The 16,453-nt window shown below is 35.7% G+C and overlaps 1 protein-coding gene across 1 annotated transcript in view; it reads left to right on the top strand.

Annotated features, from left to right (window-relative positions):
- The window catches only part of SLC16A7 (solute carrier family 16 member 7), a 90,027-nt gene that overhangs the window by 70,267 nt on the left and 3,307 nt on the right, over nucleotides 1-16,453 (top strand). Inside the window, exons 4-6 of the mRNA XM_029955276.1 lie at nucleotides 6,367-6,510; nucleotides 10,377-11,195; nucleotides 14,795-15,065. Of these exons, the coding sequence (XP_029811136.1) occupies nucleotides 6,367-6,510; nucleotides 10,377-11,195; nucleotides 14,795-15,065 (1,234 nt within the window). The remainder of the gene's footprint in view (nucleotides 1-6,366; nucleotides 6,511-10,376; nucleotides 11,196-14,794; nucleotides 15,066-16,453) is intronic.

Here is a 16,453-nt window from a genome sequence, read left to right as displayed (position 1 = left end):
TAATCTGTAAATACCAAGGAAGTGTTTGGCTTTTCTGCCCATGCGCACAGAGAATGTTCGTTTTCAAACCCTTTGATTTGTAGTAAAAGATTTTAATAAGATGTCAGTTTGTCCACTCTCCCACCCTTCCCCCAAACAGATAGAGTGAACATCCCTTTAAGCAGCTGTAATGATGCCAGCCTGGAGCAGTCTGTGGTCAAGTGAATATAGAAATGCAAACAGTTTGTCTAGGGGGAGAGGAGCAATGAGGGAACATAAAAATAACCATCTTCTCGTTGAAGTAAAATTCGAGAACTTTTCTCACACCCAAGCCGATGGCCCATGACAGGTATTGAGATACATACAGAAAGAAAAAATATTTAAGAGGTATGGAAAATGAGCAGTCGATGTTTAGGTGGATTTAAAAACAGCATCTAGGACCTTATTAAAGTTTGGTACGTTTGTATGTTGAAATGGCAGAGGCCTGTCTGAGGAGGCGATATGTCCACAGAGACCTGAGTATGAGAAGAAAGAAGCCATTTATATATAAAGGGGAGAACATTCCAGAGGGACCAGCAAATGCAAAGATGAGTTTGTAGACCATGTCAGCCTCCGGTACCCTCTGTCCTGTTATGCAGCAGGTATACCTAGCATATTACTCACCCCTCTCTTGATTTCTACAACTTCTCAGACCATTCGTTCAAACCCTTATATACTTAAAAGTCTAAAATACTATTTGAATGCTGAATGAATATACTGAGTGCCTTCAGCTGACATAAAGATCCGTCTTTTGTAAGAGCCTGAATGAGCTCTAGTAAATCAAACCAGCACAGTTACCATTGAGCAACCTGCTAACCGAGGATGATTTACCTGCGTAGCATTTATATCTTCCTCCTTTGTAAAGGCAAGTTCAACGGCTGCCTCCTAGTCACTAGGGACTCTCCCTCATGGCCCCTCACTGACCGTAAATGAAAAGAGATCACTTGGAAAGAGAAACCAGAATTTTCAATTCCAACTTCAGTGCAGTGATAAACGTCAGGCAAACAAGTAGTAAATGAGGAGGCTCCCACCCTCTGTTCAAATTAAGGTAGCAACAGTTTTCTAATTCAAAAATCTCTTTGAAAAATCTTTCAAATTTAGAAAGTCCCTGTCAGTAAGAAAAATACTACAGTAGTAAACACAGATAAATTTCTGTAATTGCAAACAACTTTCTCCCAGCCCTGCAATAGTGCTTTATATCATTTGATTTGACAGGATACCACATATACAAATTTGAAATAAAGCAAATGAAAAATAAATTATAGCAGTTTATCATTTCTTCTGTTCGTGTTTATGCTATGCATAAAATTTTTATATAGCTCAAATTGATAGTCAATTCCAATTCATGGTTTTAGATTGATCAAATATATTTTATGAAATGTTCATTATATAACATATTCTCCACATTTTCTCACAGCATTTATCATGTACTCATGCCATATACAAAAGAAATAAAAACAGGCACTATGAGTTTGTGTGTACAGAACAGAACAACAACATGCAAAAGAATAGACCAGTTCATGTATAGATAGGTCATACATTTTAAAAATATTTAATTTAACAAAGAAGATCAGTTGTTTAAGTATAACTATATGCAAAACTCAGAATTAGGAGAGATAAACTATAGTAGTTATATTCAGAATCCCCAAGACCACTTTCAGGTTTGATGATTCTCTAGAAATATTCACAAGACTCAACAATGTCTTTTCATGCCTATGATTTGTTACAAAGAAAGGATGCAGAACAAAATCAGGAATGGCAAAAGCATGTGGGTCAAAGTATAGGAGACCCCAGGTACAAACTTCCAAGAGTCCTCTCCCAACAGAATCACAAAGGATGAGCTTAACCCAGCAACTAGCTGTGACACAAGTAAAGTGTTGTCCACTGAGCAGCTCACTGGAGTCTCGGTGCTTGTGGTTTCTGTTGGGTTGCTGGTCACATAAGCATTTTCTGTCATGCATGTCCTAAAGGCCTATACGCTGGGCAGGAAAGCAGATGCTCAGCATAAACCACATCATGAAACTGTTTAAGCACAGTGAGCCACCTTACCAGTTAGGGAATGGTGGGAACACGTCTGAAATCCAAGTTCCCAGGTACCAGCCAAGAGCCAGTCTGGCAGGCAGGCCTGTCTAAGGATGGCAGTCTCATACATGATATGTTAATTCTTTTCTGCGTGGTCGTAAAAGGTGTAAGTTTTACAATCAGATGACCTGGGGCCCAGATCCACATTCTACCACTTATATTAATGTGACCTTAAACAAGTTATCTAAACACTCTGCATATCTCAGTTTGATCAACTGTTACATTGCTGTAATTATCAATTGCTGTGAACATCTCATGTGCAATAATGCATGTACATTTCTTAATAAAATGCCTAAAAGTAATAACTCAACAAATGTTGATGAATAATAATAGTATATGTGGTGACTACTGTCACAGAGCTTCAAATAGAATGTATGAATAAGACAAATGAAATGGAGAGTTAAGTAAGTGTTGTGGTATGTGAGTGGGGGGGAGGTGACCAACTGTAAGTGCACTAGGAGTTCTAAGGATGGGCAAACAATCTGTCATTTGTAAGAAACCACAGAAGCTTCCTTTCCAGAGTAAGTATTGTTTTGTTAAGTGTTACGGAGCCACAGAGATTGAAAGACAGAAGTAGCTTTCAGAAACAAAGAAGTAGGGGAAGGGGAAATATGGGTGACAATCTTGTGGTCTTTTTTTTTTTAATATTTCTTTATTTTTGAGAGAGAGAGAGAGAGAGAGAGAGAGGGGGGGGGGGGGGGGGGAGACGCAGAATCCAAAGCAGGCGCCAGGCTGTCAGCACAGAGACTGTTGCAGGGCTGGAACTCACAGACCACGAGACCGTGACCTGAGCTGAAGTCAGTTGGACGCGTAACTGACTGAGCCACACGGGCGCCCCTGACAACATTGTGATCTTTACACTTCTCTCTGAGAAAGTCCTCCTTTACAGCATCACAGCTATCATCAAAGTGACTATTATAGTTGACTCTAAAAATTCTGAGATAGTTTGGAAAGCTGGATCAGAAGAAATTAGTGGGTAGATCAGTCTGGTTTGGATATAGTCTAATACTTTCTTGGGTGTTTTGGAAATAAGACAGTATTATTCTTGCACATCATTTTTTTTAACTGCTTAACAAATAAAACACAGCATTTGGATGAATAATACCTTTGCGCTACTTAGATATGGGCTCAGATACAACTCTCAGCAGGTAGAGAATTTTTTTTTGACATAACTAATGATTAAAACATCATGATTACTTGAAAAGCATATGCTGAGTAAAATCTTCCACTGATTGAACTAATAAGATAAATGAATGAATGAGCTCAGAATATAATTAGGCCTAAGATTCATCAACAAAGGATATCTGTGAGGCTAGCACATGTTTAACAAAAACCACATGGGATGAGAAATTACTTATTTTCTTAAAACTTTATGTTTCTTGTTAATATAATAAGCCGAGGTGCTTGTAGGTTGGAGAAAGAAGTATTGGGTGGCGTTGTGTTTTATATCAAATTTTAGATGCCTCCTCAATCTAATATGAAGCATTTAAAGATTTTACAAAATAAGTATAGTTTGTCCTGTATCATAATTTTAGTTAGATCCACAACTATTACAAATAGAAATATTTTTTGACATTTTACAAGTATTTAACATGAAGAGGTAAAGAGCTTTATTTCTAAGTAAATCAAACTTAACTAAAGTATATGTTTTAAAGTAAAATCATTTGTCAAAAGTAGAATTCTCATTGCATCTTGGCTGATACCACAGTAGAAGTTGTCAAGGCCCCTCAAAAAAAAAAATAAAAATGTCAACACCTCTAAATGTTTTTTTTATTGGCTACTCTTAATCAATCACAGTAGGGGGCGGGGGGGAACCTTAACGTGGTTATCCTAAATTATAGATATAATTACTTACCATGCATTGCAAATTAAGTTGTGATTCATAGCTTATGTTCAGATCTAAATTTACACCATTTAGGCAAATACATTTATAAAATGTAATTAGCTCATGTGTTAGTTATCCAGGCATCACATGGAAAATGGTATGTATAATTTCAATGACACTGAGAAAATGTTTATAGTCCAAGTAATTGATAAATGCCTTTGAATAGTCCGGTATTTAATCAAAGCATTCATCACAATTCTTAAAATAACTTGGTGATAATTTCATCCTCTGGACTATAATGCATTGATGTTTATAGCTGAGCATTTATTATATTTGGTATATGTCACCTGGTTTTTTACTAGAAGCTCCAGAGATACTGTCTTGAATTGATTTGAGTTAAATTGAGTTAAAGGGAAGTGAATTGATTAAGTAATTTTAAGAAAAGGAATATGCATGTAAGCCCAATACTTAATCAAAGCTAATCAATTCATTTCTCCCAAAGGCTACCTGAATTTAGCTATGTGCTTTGTAATTAAATGCTCATTTCCTAAATCATATAATATGAGTTTTTACCACATTAGGGGTAGAAATCTATTCTTTTCACATTATCTTGTATAGTTTTCAGTGATTTCTCCCCCAACTCAGTTGTTTTTGTAGAGCTATCTTTCTTATGGCCCTTTTTAGTTTTGTTTTGTTTGGTAATAAATGCAAAATGTGATACTGTTTTTGAGACTTTTTGTACAATAATGTGTTTTTACCCATATCATTTCAAAAGATGTTGTGGAATCATATTAGTCATGAAATTTTTATTTCAAACTTATAGTTAAGGAATAAAAATAATAACTATAGTTGTATGAAAGAATAAGGCAATTGACAAATGAATCTCAATGTATTTAAAATACTATCCACATAAAAACTCCCAAATGCAATATAATAGCACTTAGCAAATTGTTAAGTTATAGAATTAACTAAAAATCATTAACTTTTTCTAGGCTAAATATTGGACTGAGAATTCTGACCTAATATATTTTTCTCCTCAAAGCAATGGCCCTTGTTTTAGAAGAAAATGCAATTTTTAGTGAAGAAGGAAATGTCAAATCAAACCATTTATATGTTGATAGGTCTCATAAAATAGTATGAACTTTCATGAATCTAAGATGACCTCAGTTGTTACGTTGTACCATTATTTTGTGATATACCACTAAAAAAATTGCTGTGATTTAAATAAAACATAACACTTTATTAATACTTAGAGCTTTTGTTTTATAACTACCAAAAGAGCTTTTCTATACATAAACATAGATGATTTTAATCCTTTTAAACACCCTTGCATTTTTATAAATATACACACACACCTGCATTAGGAAGTGTACATTAAATAAATTGAGTAAGGCATTCCTAAAACTTCTTCCCATTCAGAATCTGGCCCTCCTAAATTAGTTTTTGAGTCAGCGTTCTCAGTGTTTGTGTTTCACACAGAAGACTGCCCTCTTTGCTAGCAAGGCAGGAAATCTTACTAGAAAGATCTGCCATTTTCATTGGTAATTATGCTGACAGCTAGCTCAGAGCCTGGAGGCCTGTCTTTGGATTCTGTGTGTGTCTCTCTCTCTGACCCTCCTCTGCTCACGCTGTCTCTCAAAAGTAAATAAAACATTTAAAAAATTGTTTTATCTAAGCTGCTGTACCCATTCAGTAGGTTTTGATGCTGGTACTTTTTTGACATTATCAGAGTATGTCAATAATAGGAAATATGAAATATTTGAGTTCTATGAAAAATGAAACATGAGGAATTGCGATTACCCAACCAACCCACAGACACAACCAAATTCAAGCATGCATAGGCTGTGATATCTACAATGCTACCTATGACCACCACCTGTTGAACAGGGTTTATCAAGAGCCCTCTAGGGTGAGACATCCTAATTTCTAACATAATAAGATATAGAAACAATTGCATCATAGAATCAAAGAAATGTGGTATTAATAAAACATACTGTGGTATAATTAAAAAGATAATTTTGAGCTCTAAGAGGATATATGTGTGTGTGCACATACATTATTCTAGAAAATAAAATTATAACAGACAAGTCATTTCTATAATCTCTAGATTGTTCTATAAATTTGCATGCATTTTTTAAATATTTGGGTAGGATAGCTATGTCCTTTCCATCAAAAGTTGAATAATTATGATCATAAACTATGTTAAATACATAATTTATTATTTATGTGCTGTCAAATATATGGCTAAACATTATTCTTGACTTTCTTGACTATTTTTAGTCAACCTCCTTAGGAAGTATTGAAAAGTCTTCATTATATTCTATGTGAACTAATAGTTTTGTTTGATCATTATAATGTGCTTAAAATTAACAAATGTTAAAAACAAAAAGACTATAAATGACTGAGCAACTGAATATTTCTTAATTTTGTCTCAATCTCAGGTCCCATATCTAGTGTTCTGGTGAATAAATATGGCAGCCGACCAATAGTGATGGTGGGAGGTTTATTATGCTGTTTGGGAATGGTCTTGGCCTCTTTTGCTACCAGTGTAATAGAGCTCTACCTCACTGTGGGATTCATTACTGGTAAGTTTCTTCTTAACATTTCCATTATTTGCAAAGCTCTGTAAGAAACTTAAACAACAGAACATTTATATTGTTTTACTTGAGTTTCCGTTTTATATCAAATGCTATCTTAAAGTATTTCTGTCCAATACAGTGAAGTACTGGTGTGGAATGGCCAGTCAAATTTATTTCAAGAAGTGGAAAACACAAGTTATCAGACATATTAGGTGCTCTGATATCAATGTCAAAAAGAAAACAGTTTTGATTTAATTTTACCATTTTACCTTTTACTCATCAGCCAGCTAAGATGGGGTATTATGGGGGCGCCTGGGTGGCTCAGTCGGTTAAGCATCTGACTTCAGGTCATGATCTCACAGTTCAGGGGTTCGAGCCCCGCATTGGGCTCTGTGCTGACAGCTAGCTCAGAGCCTGGAGCCTGCTTCAGTTTGTATCTCCCTCTCTCTCTGACCCTCCCCTGCTCACACTGTCTCTCTCTGTCTCTCAAAAATAAATAAAAAACATTAAAAAAAAAAAAAGATGGGGTATTATAGACACAAACTTTCTGCCATATAAATAGCTCCATTTTTTAAAGTTAGTTTTCATTACTTACTACTATTTAGAGTATCTAACTTATGACTCAGGTTAAAAATGATGCCAAAATATATTTTTGCATGCACTGATTTAGCTCTAACAATAGAATTATTTTTGTTTGTGTTCTGGTTAGTCGTAGGGCTCTGTATTGGGGTCCCTTCGTTTTTCTAACAGAAGATTCTAATTGTTTAATGGCTCTGTAAGGCACATTTGCTAGTAATATTTTTAAATTTTATACTGTCACTCGATTACATTTGTTCCTCATGTGTAATGTTTGTTGACCTACACCAACCTAAATATGTACATTTGGAAAACACTACTTTTATTAGCCTCAACAACAAATTGCATTAAGCAAGTCTATATGCAAAGTTTTAAGGAAAATTAGATTTCAGCATATAAAGGAACTGAATCTTTTCCTTATGCTCACAGAAAAACGGTAAGTACATTTCTCTTTTTATAGTAATTTTAGATCATTTAACCTTGCACTCATATCGTTTGATGAATAAAATGAAGACGTATTAAAGCCTATAGTAATAGTGATGTTAAAACCTTTCTCTTTACAGCCTATCCACAACTCTCTTCCTTTTTGGTGTTATAAATGTTTCTTGACATTGTAAATAAGAATCTTCTATGTAAGAATTGTCATGGTGCAGGGAATGCCCTTTCCTTTGTGCAGAAATACCGTATATTGCATTTGACCATAAAGTCAGGTTGGGCCCACAAATAGATGTATTATAGACATGTTGATTTTAATATTACTGTACCACACATTTTAACAGTATGGTATGCTGTTTTAACTTCAATTCCATTTATTTTGAGTTTTGAAGGCTTTGGTGCTTCTAGAGTCAACCCTTACATATACCTATGAGAGATTTATCTTAAGGCATTATTAGCCAATACTTTTTGGTAGACAGTCTAGTTTGGTTTTTTTTTTTACATGAATATAATTTATTGTCAAATTGACTTACGTAAACACTAGTGCTCATCCCCACAAGTGTCCTTCTCAATGCCCATCACCCATTTTCCTTCTCCCCTGCCTCCCCATAGCAGTCTAGTTTTAATCCTGACTTAGTACATATTAGCTGATCATGGATAAACTAGCCTCTTTTTATCTCTTTGTCTTTAAAATACAGAAAATGATAGTTCTTTTCTTTTGGAGTCATTGGGATGATTCATGTTAAAAAATGAATACATAGTACCTTTCAGAGTGCCCAGAATTTCATTACTTTTAAATAAATATTAAGAGGGGCGCCTGGGTGGCTCAGTCGAGTCGGGTAAGCATCCAACTTTGGCTCAGGCCATGATCTCACAGTTCGTGGATTCGAGCCCCACGTCGGGCTCTGTGCTGACAGCTCAGAGCCTGGAGCCTGTTTCAGATTCTGTGTCTCCCTCTCTCTCTGCCCCTCCCCTGCTCACTCTCTGTCTCTCTCTCAAAATAAAATAAAGACATAAAAAATTTTTAATAAATATTAAGAGATAATTACCATCATAATGTCATTATATGACCTCTTAAGATGGTATAGAACTTACTTGACTTTGGCAGAATCTTTTTTTGTTATGGTTGAGGGGATTGGAACTAAGGAAGTCTAAGTGTTTTGCCTAATAATGCATATGGGTAAGCAGTCTGAATCCAAAGATTCAGATCTTTGGATTTCGAATCTCATGTTCATTTTACCATGACAGATTGGAAAATAGATGCCCACTGTCTCCTAAGGAGAAGCTGGATTAACATCTGAAGACAAAATTCCTGGTGACAGAATTGGGCCAGGGTTTGGTGGGGGGTGGGGGGGTTGGCAATAGGTAAAGAAATTTAAACTTTGAAATAAAATTCCTGGGTTTTAATATGAATTCTTCCACTTATAAGCTGTTGACCATAGGGTGCCAGCTTTCTCATTTGTAAATTACACTTATTCTGCATGTCTCACTGGTATGGCTGATTGTACCTCAGGGAGCATATTGCCCTGTTACTCTCCAAAGCATGTTCTTGGTTTTCTTTGTGTCAGCTTTTAAGGATCCCCCCACTTATAGGAGATATTTGTCAAGAAAGTTTGTGGTATGTATTTTCACTGAGAATTGAATGTCACAGATTCTAAATACTTAACCACTTTACAATACTCTTTCAATTTACATAAGTTGATAACTGGAAATTCTTACTTCTATAGCCCCTAAACTAGTACAGAATAATGCCTAGGCTAGGGGGGAAAGAGAGGTGCCTTATCTAAATCAATTTTATGTGCTTTGTTACTCATTACTATTATTAAATAATACCTTGGCAAACTGTAAGAAATAATTCATCTCTCAAAGGCAATACTCAGTACTACTAAGGAATTCCCTAGACAGTAGGAATCTTTGACTCATATAAACAATCAATTTTAAACCCTGAAATAAAATGTTGAAAGCAAAAACTTTATTTTTTTGTCAACATACATGTACATTTATATTCATGAAATGTGGAATATGAAAGATGTAGAGCATGACATTAATAGCATTAATTTATTACTCTTTTTTATTATTTGCACAGTTGTGAAAAGAAATCTCTAGAGTCATCTAAGAGTTTCATAAACAGCAACCTTGTCAATATGTTCATTCTGTTCAACTCTAAAAGAGTGTTCACATCTGGGACACCTGGGTGACCCAGTAAGTTAAGTGTCCAACTTCCATTCAGGTCATGATCTCACAGTTTGTAAATTTGAGCCCCGCGTCAGGCTTCATGCCGACAGTGTGGAGCCTGCTTGGGGTTCTCATACTTTCCCTCCCTCTCTGCTTCTCCCGTGCTTGCCCTCTCTTTGTCTCTCTCAAAATAAAATATTAAAAAAAATACTTTAAATAAAGTAACAAATGTGTTCACATTAAAATAAACTCTTTTCCACAAGGAAGCAATCGATTCTATATATGTGTATATAAATATAATGCATATAAAAATATATTTTATGTAAATGGAGAGAGAGGATTACTCTATCTGTGAAATTAAGTGATTTTAAGTAAGAACTAATAATACTGTCCTAATTTCAACCTACTCTATGATTATGGAAACATCAGGAGAAGTTCTTGGTTTTATTTTTGTGCTTTTACATGCGAGGAATATGAAGCTGTCATATGTATCAAGTGTCCAGTTATGGGAACCTCTTTGTTGATGTGTAATTACGTGATAATAACTATCTTCAAAAATTACCATCTGCTGTTGCACTTTGGATCCTGCGTTACCCACTTGAATGTAGTGATTTTTTAAGGAGTGGTTTCTTTTGTGAGTAACATAATGTGTTTGTGTTTTTCTTCCCTTTTTTCTTTCTTTATAGGTTTAGGTTTAGCATTCAACCTGCAACCTGCCCTAACAATTGTTGGCAAATATTTCTACAAGAAACGACCCATGGCTAATGGCATCGCCATGGCAGGAAGTCCTGTTTTCTTAAGCACATTGGCTCCTTTCAATCAGTTCCTTTTTAATACTTTTGGCTGGAAAGGAAGCTTTTTGATTTTGGGAGGCATATTGTTGAATGCCTGTGTGGCTGGATCCCTCATGAGACCTGTTGAACCCAGAAAAGCTAAGAAGAAGTCTAAAAGTAAGACTGGCATAAGAAGGAATGACCCAGGTGTGAAGCAAGGCCATAAGAAGAAGTCAGGATGGGCAACAGTTAATAAGTATTTAGATTTCTCCCTTTTTAAGCATAGGGGATTTCTAATATACTTGTCTGGAAATGTCATCATGTTTCTAGGGTTTTTTGCCCCCATTATATTCTTGGCTCCATATGCTAAGGACAAGGGAATTGATGAGTATTCTGCAGCTTTCTTGCTGTCGATTATGGCTTTTGTTGATATGTTTGCTAGACCTGCTGGAGGAATCATTGCAAACTCCAAATTTATCCGACCCCGAATCCAGTACTTCTTCAGCTTTGCAGTCATGTTCAATGGAGTTTGTCATCTCCTGTGTCCACTGGCGGAGAACTACACAAGCCTGGTGTTATATGCTGTATTTTTTGGTCTCGGATTTGGGAGTGTTAGCAGTGTCCTCTTTGAAACGCTCATGGACCTGGTTGGCCCTCAGAGGTTTTCCAGTGCTGTAGGACTCGTCACAGTGGTGGAATGTGGCCCTGTTCTTCTCGGCCCTCCTCTTGCTGGTAAGAATCATGCGCATCCGGAGGAGCAGAAAGCATAAAAGGAATATCCACTAGCCAGGACCTTCTTTGTAATGTATGATGTAATCTGGCTTATAGCAATAAATACGGATAGCCTACAAGGCTGTGGGTGTGTTAATTTTAGGTTTCATTATATATGTATTTTTAAATTGCATAAATAGTTGATTTTAGACCTAAATTTGCATCAGAGCCTGGACCTATGAACTTAAGAATTTAAGTTAGACTGATAGTTAATAACATACCTGTTGTATTGTGCTTATAAAAATGTATCATAATCATAAAATTCCACATTTTTATCATTGATGAACAAATTTCTCACTTATATTAAAATGAGTCAAAAATTTAAAATAATGCTATCAAAAAGTTAGGATCTATTTTTTTATTGAAGTACATTGATTATATTAATATGTTATATGCCTAAAGGTAGCATACTTTTATATATTTTTGACAGAAAAAAATATATATATACAGGAAGGAAAAGAAATTCATTTTGAACAGATACTTACATTTCACATATATAAATTATAATGATTACTTTTAGATTTTAAGATCTGAAATATTTTCAGTCATACCTATGAAAGTGTCTGTGCTAGGGGCACCTGGGTGTGCTCAGTCAGTTAAGCGTCTGACTTCAGTTCAGGTCATGGTCTCACAGTTAGTGAGTTCGAGCCCTGTGTTGGGCTCTGTCCTGTCAGCTCAGAGCCTGGAGCCTGCTTCGTATTCTTTGTCTCTGTCTGTCTCTGCCATCCCCGCCCCTCAAAATAAATAAACACTAAAAACAGTTTAAAAAAAGAAAGTCTCTGTGCTAAAATGTAGAGTAAGGAGACTAAGACACATGTATACATGCATTTTTGAAGTTAAGACTTTGGTTAGTCTCAGATTTTCATGTTATAAATATTAAAAAAGTTATGGGAGCCAGTCTTTTCCAGTAACCACTGTACATTGTTTGGGTTAATATTAAACTTAGGTGTTCACTTAGACTCTTGTCCTGACCCCAGTGGTCACAGTAACTCTCAGGCTAAGTGTAAGTTTATCCATGTATATAAGTCAGTTTTTAAACTGCTTTCTGCTGACATTTAGGTATAACTTTTTTTTAATTCCAGTATAATTTACATACAGTGTTAGGTTGGCTTTAGGTATACAATATAGTGATTCAGCAATTCCATATATCAAGGAATCATTTTGAATTGGGAAAATTGGTATTTAGTTTGTTGATCTTTAGGTATAATTGACCTTCCACTTGGTCCGGAATGAGTCGTGCAGCTGTTGACGTTTTCTGTCTATAAGGGAGGGCTGTCCTCTTCTGTCTGGCACTGTTTTGGGTGGTATATCTTTTAATATGTATATACTGTGGCACCAAAACAATTTTCAGAAAGAATGAAAGCTAGTCCTATTTATCAGCCAGTTGATTTTGTTGCATAAGACCAATACAATTGACCTAGCTTTCCCTACAGGATTAGTTTTCCCAAACGGGTTTTAGAAGCCTGCTCATGAGCAGCAGAATTCTTAGTATTAACAGAGAAAATTGTATTTCACCAGCCATGGTGGGAGTAAAAAAAAAAAAAAAAAATTAAGTGAGGTCAACAGATTTAATAGGTAGGCTGTAAGAATGAATATGAAGAAATGTGACTTGACTGTTTCTACCTTTGCTGGGCACCTGTATTAAGAATATTTACATCGGGTCCAGTGTTCTTGAGGGCTTATTGTGCTAATATTGCCAAACCATTGCACCAGTAGTGACAATAATTAACTTGAGGCACCTTGTTGAAGCTCTCAGACCATAGCCACAATAAATCCATTTTTTTTCCATATTGTATCTGTCTTCTGCTATCACAGATTCTCCTTGACCTTTAGACTGGCTTCTTCTCTTTTGCCTTTGATCACTGATAGAATAATGTCTGGCACATGGAGGCACTCAGTAAATACTTTTGAATGAATGAATATTGTTGTATTTACTTCTCACACAGTTGCTATTGCTGCTACTTTTTTTTTTCTGCTACTCTAGAACAGTGGAAGGTAGAGAGACTTTTTCTTTTTTAAGCTCAAACTTTCTCTGCTATACTCACAAACAGCTGAAGCTTCAGTACTGGGAATCATATCTGGTTTCTTGATGATAAAAAAAAAATTCCCCAAACAAGTATGTTGATATGGTAGCCCAAAGTAATATTAACTCTGATGGGGGCCATAGACCTAATGTTTATGTATTTAGAAGTATAACAATTATTGTGTGAATAGAAATATTTGACTTAAGTTAGAATGGAAATTTAAGTTATGCATTTTTATTATGTTTATGTATATGGCACACTTAAATTAGCCAATTTTAGAAATCAATAAACCTTTGGGTTGTATGATACCAGCCAAGTTTTTAAATATTCTTAATAATCAAATGGATTTAATACTTTCTTCCTGATTGGTCTGGCCTTAATAATTTAGATTTAGATAAACTAAAAAATTGCGACCAGCCCATATCACCAGATCCGGGGATAGACCAGACCATCACCAAAATTGGTGAACCTATTTTGCAGAGAAGTTAACAATCTGAGAGTCAAACAGATTTTGGTTAGACTCCAGATTCTGCCACTCGCTCGCTGTGTAACCATGGTCAGATTACTTCCTAGTGCTCTGTTTATAAAGATTAAATGAGGGGCGCCTGGAGGCTCAGTTAGTTTAAGCGTCCGACTTCATCTCAGCACGGTTCATGGATTTGAGCCCCACATCAGGCTCTCTGCTGTCAACGCACAGCCCACTTCGGATCCTGTGTTTCCTTCACTCTCATACTCCTCCAGCTTCTGTCTCTCAAAAAGAAATAAACATTAAGAAAACTTTTTTTAAAGAGTAAATGAAATAGTACCTCCTTTAAAAGTGTTTAGCCTTGGGCCATCTGAGTGGTTCAGTCAGTTAAGCATCCAACTTCAGCTCAGGTCATGACCTCACGGCTTGTGGATTCGAGCCCCACGTAGGGCTCTGTGCTATCAGTACAGAACCTGCTTCAGATCCTCTGTCCCCTCTCTCTCTTCTCCTCTCCCACTCGTGCTCGCTCTCACTCTCTTTTTCTCTCAAAAATAAATAAATAAACATTTAAAAAAGTGTTTAGCTTAGTGCTGGGCATAGAGAAAGTATTGAGTAAATATGATGCCTTGTCAAGAACCTTATAAAAGCCTTTGGCTCTTTCCTTAAAAATGTAATATTTTCCTCTTTACTGAAAAGCATGGAAAGGATGAAGCAATCTAAGTGTGTAAATATTAATAGATAAATATATCTATATACATATAAATACAAAAACCATGCCTCACATGTGCATGTATTTATGAATATACACCCAAACAGATATATTCCTGCTTTGTCTTTGTTGTACATTTTTACTGAGGGGAATAATCTTTAGTAAATTTAATATACTGGTAGTATAATGCTGTGTGTGCCTGTACATGCCTCTTCTATGCATATATAGAAGTCCTCATCTAGGACATTTTTTGTTAAAGTCTCATTCAATATTAAATAAGAACTATATACTTTATGGAAAATGACATCATTTTATGGCTGTTTTAGTATACTATCCTAAGGGGTGTTCTTTTGTGTCTTAGGTAAATTGGTGGATCAAACCGGACAGTATAAATACATGTATCTAGCCTGTGGAGCTATTGTGTTCCTATCAAGTGTGTGGCTACTCATCGGGAATGCTATTAACTACAGATTGCTTGCAAAGGAAAAGAAGCAGGAAGAAGCAAGCAAGAAGACAACGCATTCACCTGAGTCCAGAGAATGTGAACCCTTGAACAAATCTGAACATCCTGATGTTAGCATCAAAAGTACAAGAACAGAGAGTAATCCTTCAGAAAGAGAAACTAATATTTAGTAAGAACCACATCTCTGATTTCAGTGTTTATGACTTTCTTAGGAGTATTTTTTTTTCAAATATTGGAAAGGTTTTACTTGAAATGAGTCATAATTAAGGATGGAGGTAAAATTTTCCTCGATGGCAAATTTTTACAAGTTTGTTTTTTAAAACTTGTTTGGGTAGCTATAATTTGAGATTATGCCTATAAAGAATCCATGCAATGGGTTTATTTTCATATGTGACTCTGGTTGTGGTGGTTAAAGTAATTTAGAGTCTTCCAGTGACATCCAGTCTTGGTTATAGAGATCTGAATCCCAAACCCCTGGTTTAAGTAGATAGAAGGAATATGTTTAATCTTATAGGAATACCCTGTCCAAATTTTATTTTTAATGTTAAATGGAATTGAAGGAAAATGAATTTTCTTCTTATGTGCACATGCACACGCACACACACACACACACACACACACACTCACCTGTATTTACACACATGCCACAGAGTATCTAGAGAACAGGAGACAAGTTCAGAAAGAATATTATCACTATACCTTTTTTGAACTTTAAAAATAAATCCATGGAGAATGAAGAAATGTATTAGGTCTGCATACTACTTTACAGTGTGGGTTCTAAAGATAAGAACATGGGTAGGATGAGGATGATCTTAATTTGAAAATGCAACTAACTACTGTAAAAAATATTTGCGTATATAAAATAAATTTGAAAAAAACAACAGCCCTCCCTTTTAAGCCATTATTTCTGAGCTGTCGTATTCTATTAATCCATTCACATGGTTTCTTTGAAGATGGCCACTAGTACTTGGTGCTAGAGAACAGAACCCTCAAACAATTTTCAGAATTCTTAGTTAATATATAAATCAAATTAAAAGCCTAAATGATTCTTAGCAATGAGCTACGTTCTTTGATTTTAAAAGGATTTTAGTTACTAACTCAGAAAGTAATAAGCAGGAATTTCTTTTAATCAGAACTCAATCCACACTGCATGTCATAGACTTCAAAATGGAATCTACTGGAGTCCTGGTTGACAGGCTGACCTATAGGCCAAACTCTAATTTTTCCCAGTCATGCAGCAGTGACCCATCTGAGAAAAGCTGAGTGAGAGGTACTTGTATTGAGGCTTCTCAAGTTCTCCCATTTCTCCCCCACCCACATCCCCCTGGCCAAAACACAAAAGCAAAACAGAGAAACCCAAATGGATCTTTGACTCCACCCATTCTCACATTGTGGGAATGGTGGCTCTTCAAAATCCCACCTACTACCAATCAGACTTCCTGCCACCAGCAAAGTGACTAAGAGACTATTAAAGGTTTCTAGAACTGGAAGCTGTATGTGACTTGGTATACATGTGTGAAGGGTAGGCATAGTTTATCATACGATAGTAAGAAGCTT

The sequence above is a fragment of the Suricata suricatta genome, chromosome 10, assembly GCF_006229205.1.
Source record: "Suricata suricatta isolate VVHF042 chromosome 10, meerkat_22Aug2017_6uvM2_HiC, whole genome shotgun sequence".
NCBI lineage: Eukaryota > Metazoa > Chordata > Mammalia > Carnivora > Herpestidae > Suricata > Suricata suricatta.
Note: the sequence above shows the minus strand (reverse complement) of the source record. Positions and strands in the feature narration are given on the sequence as shown.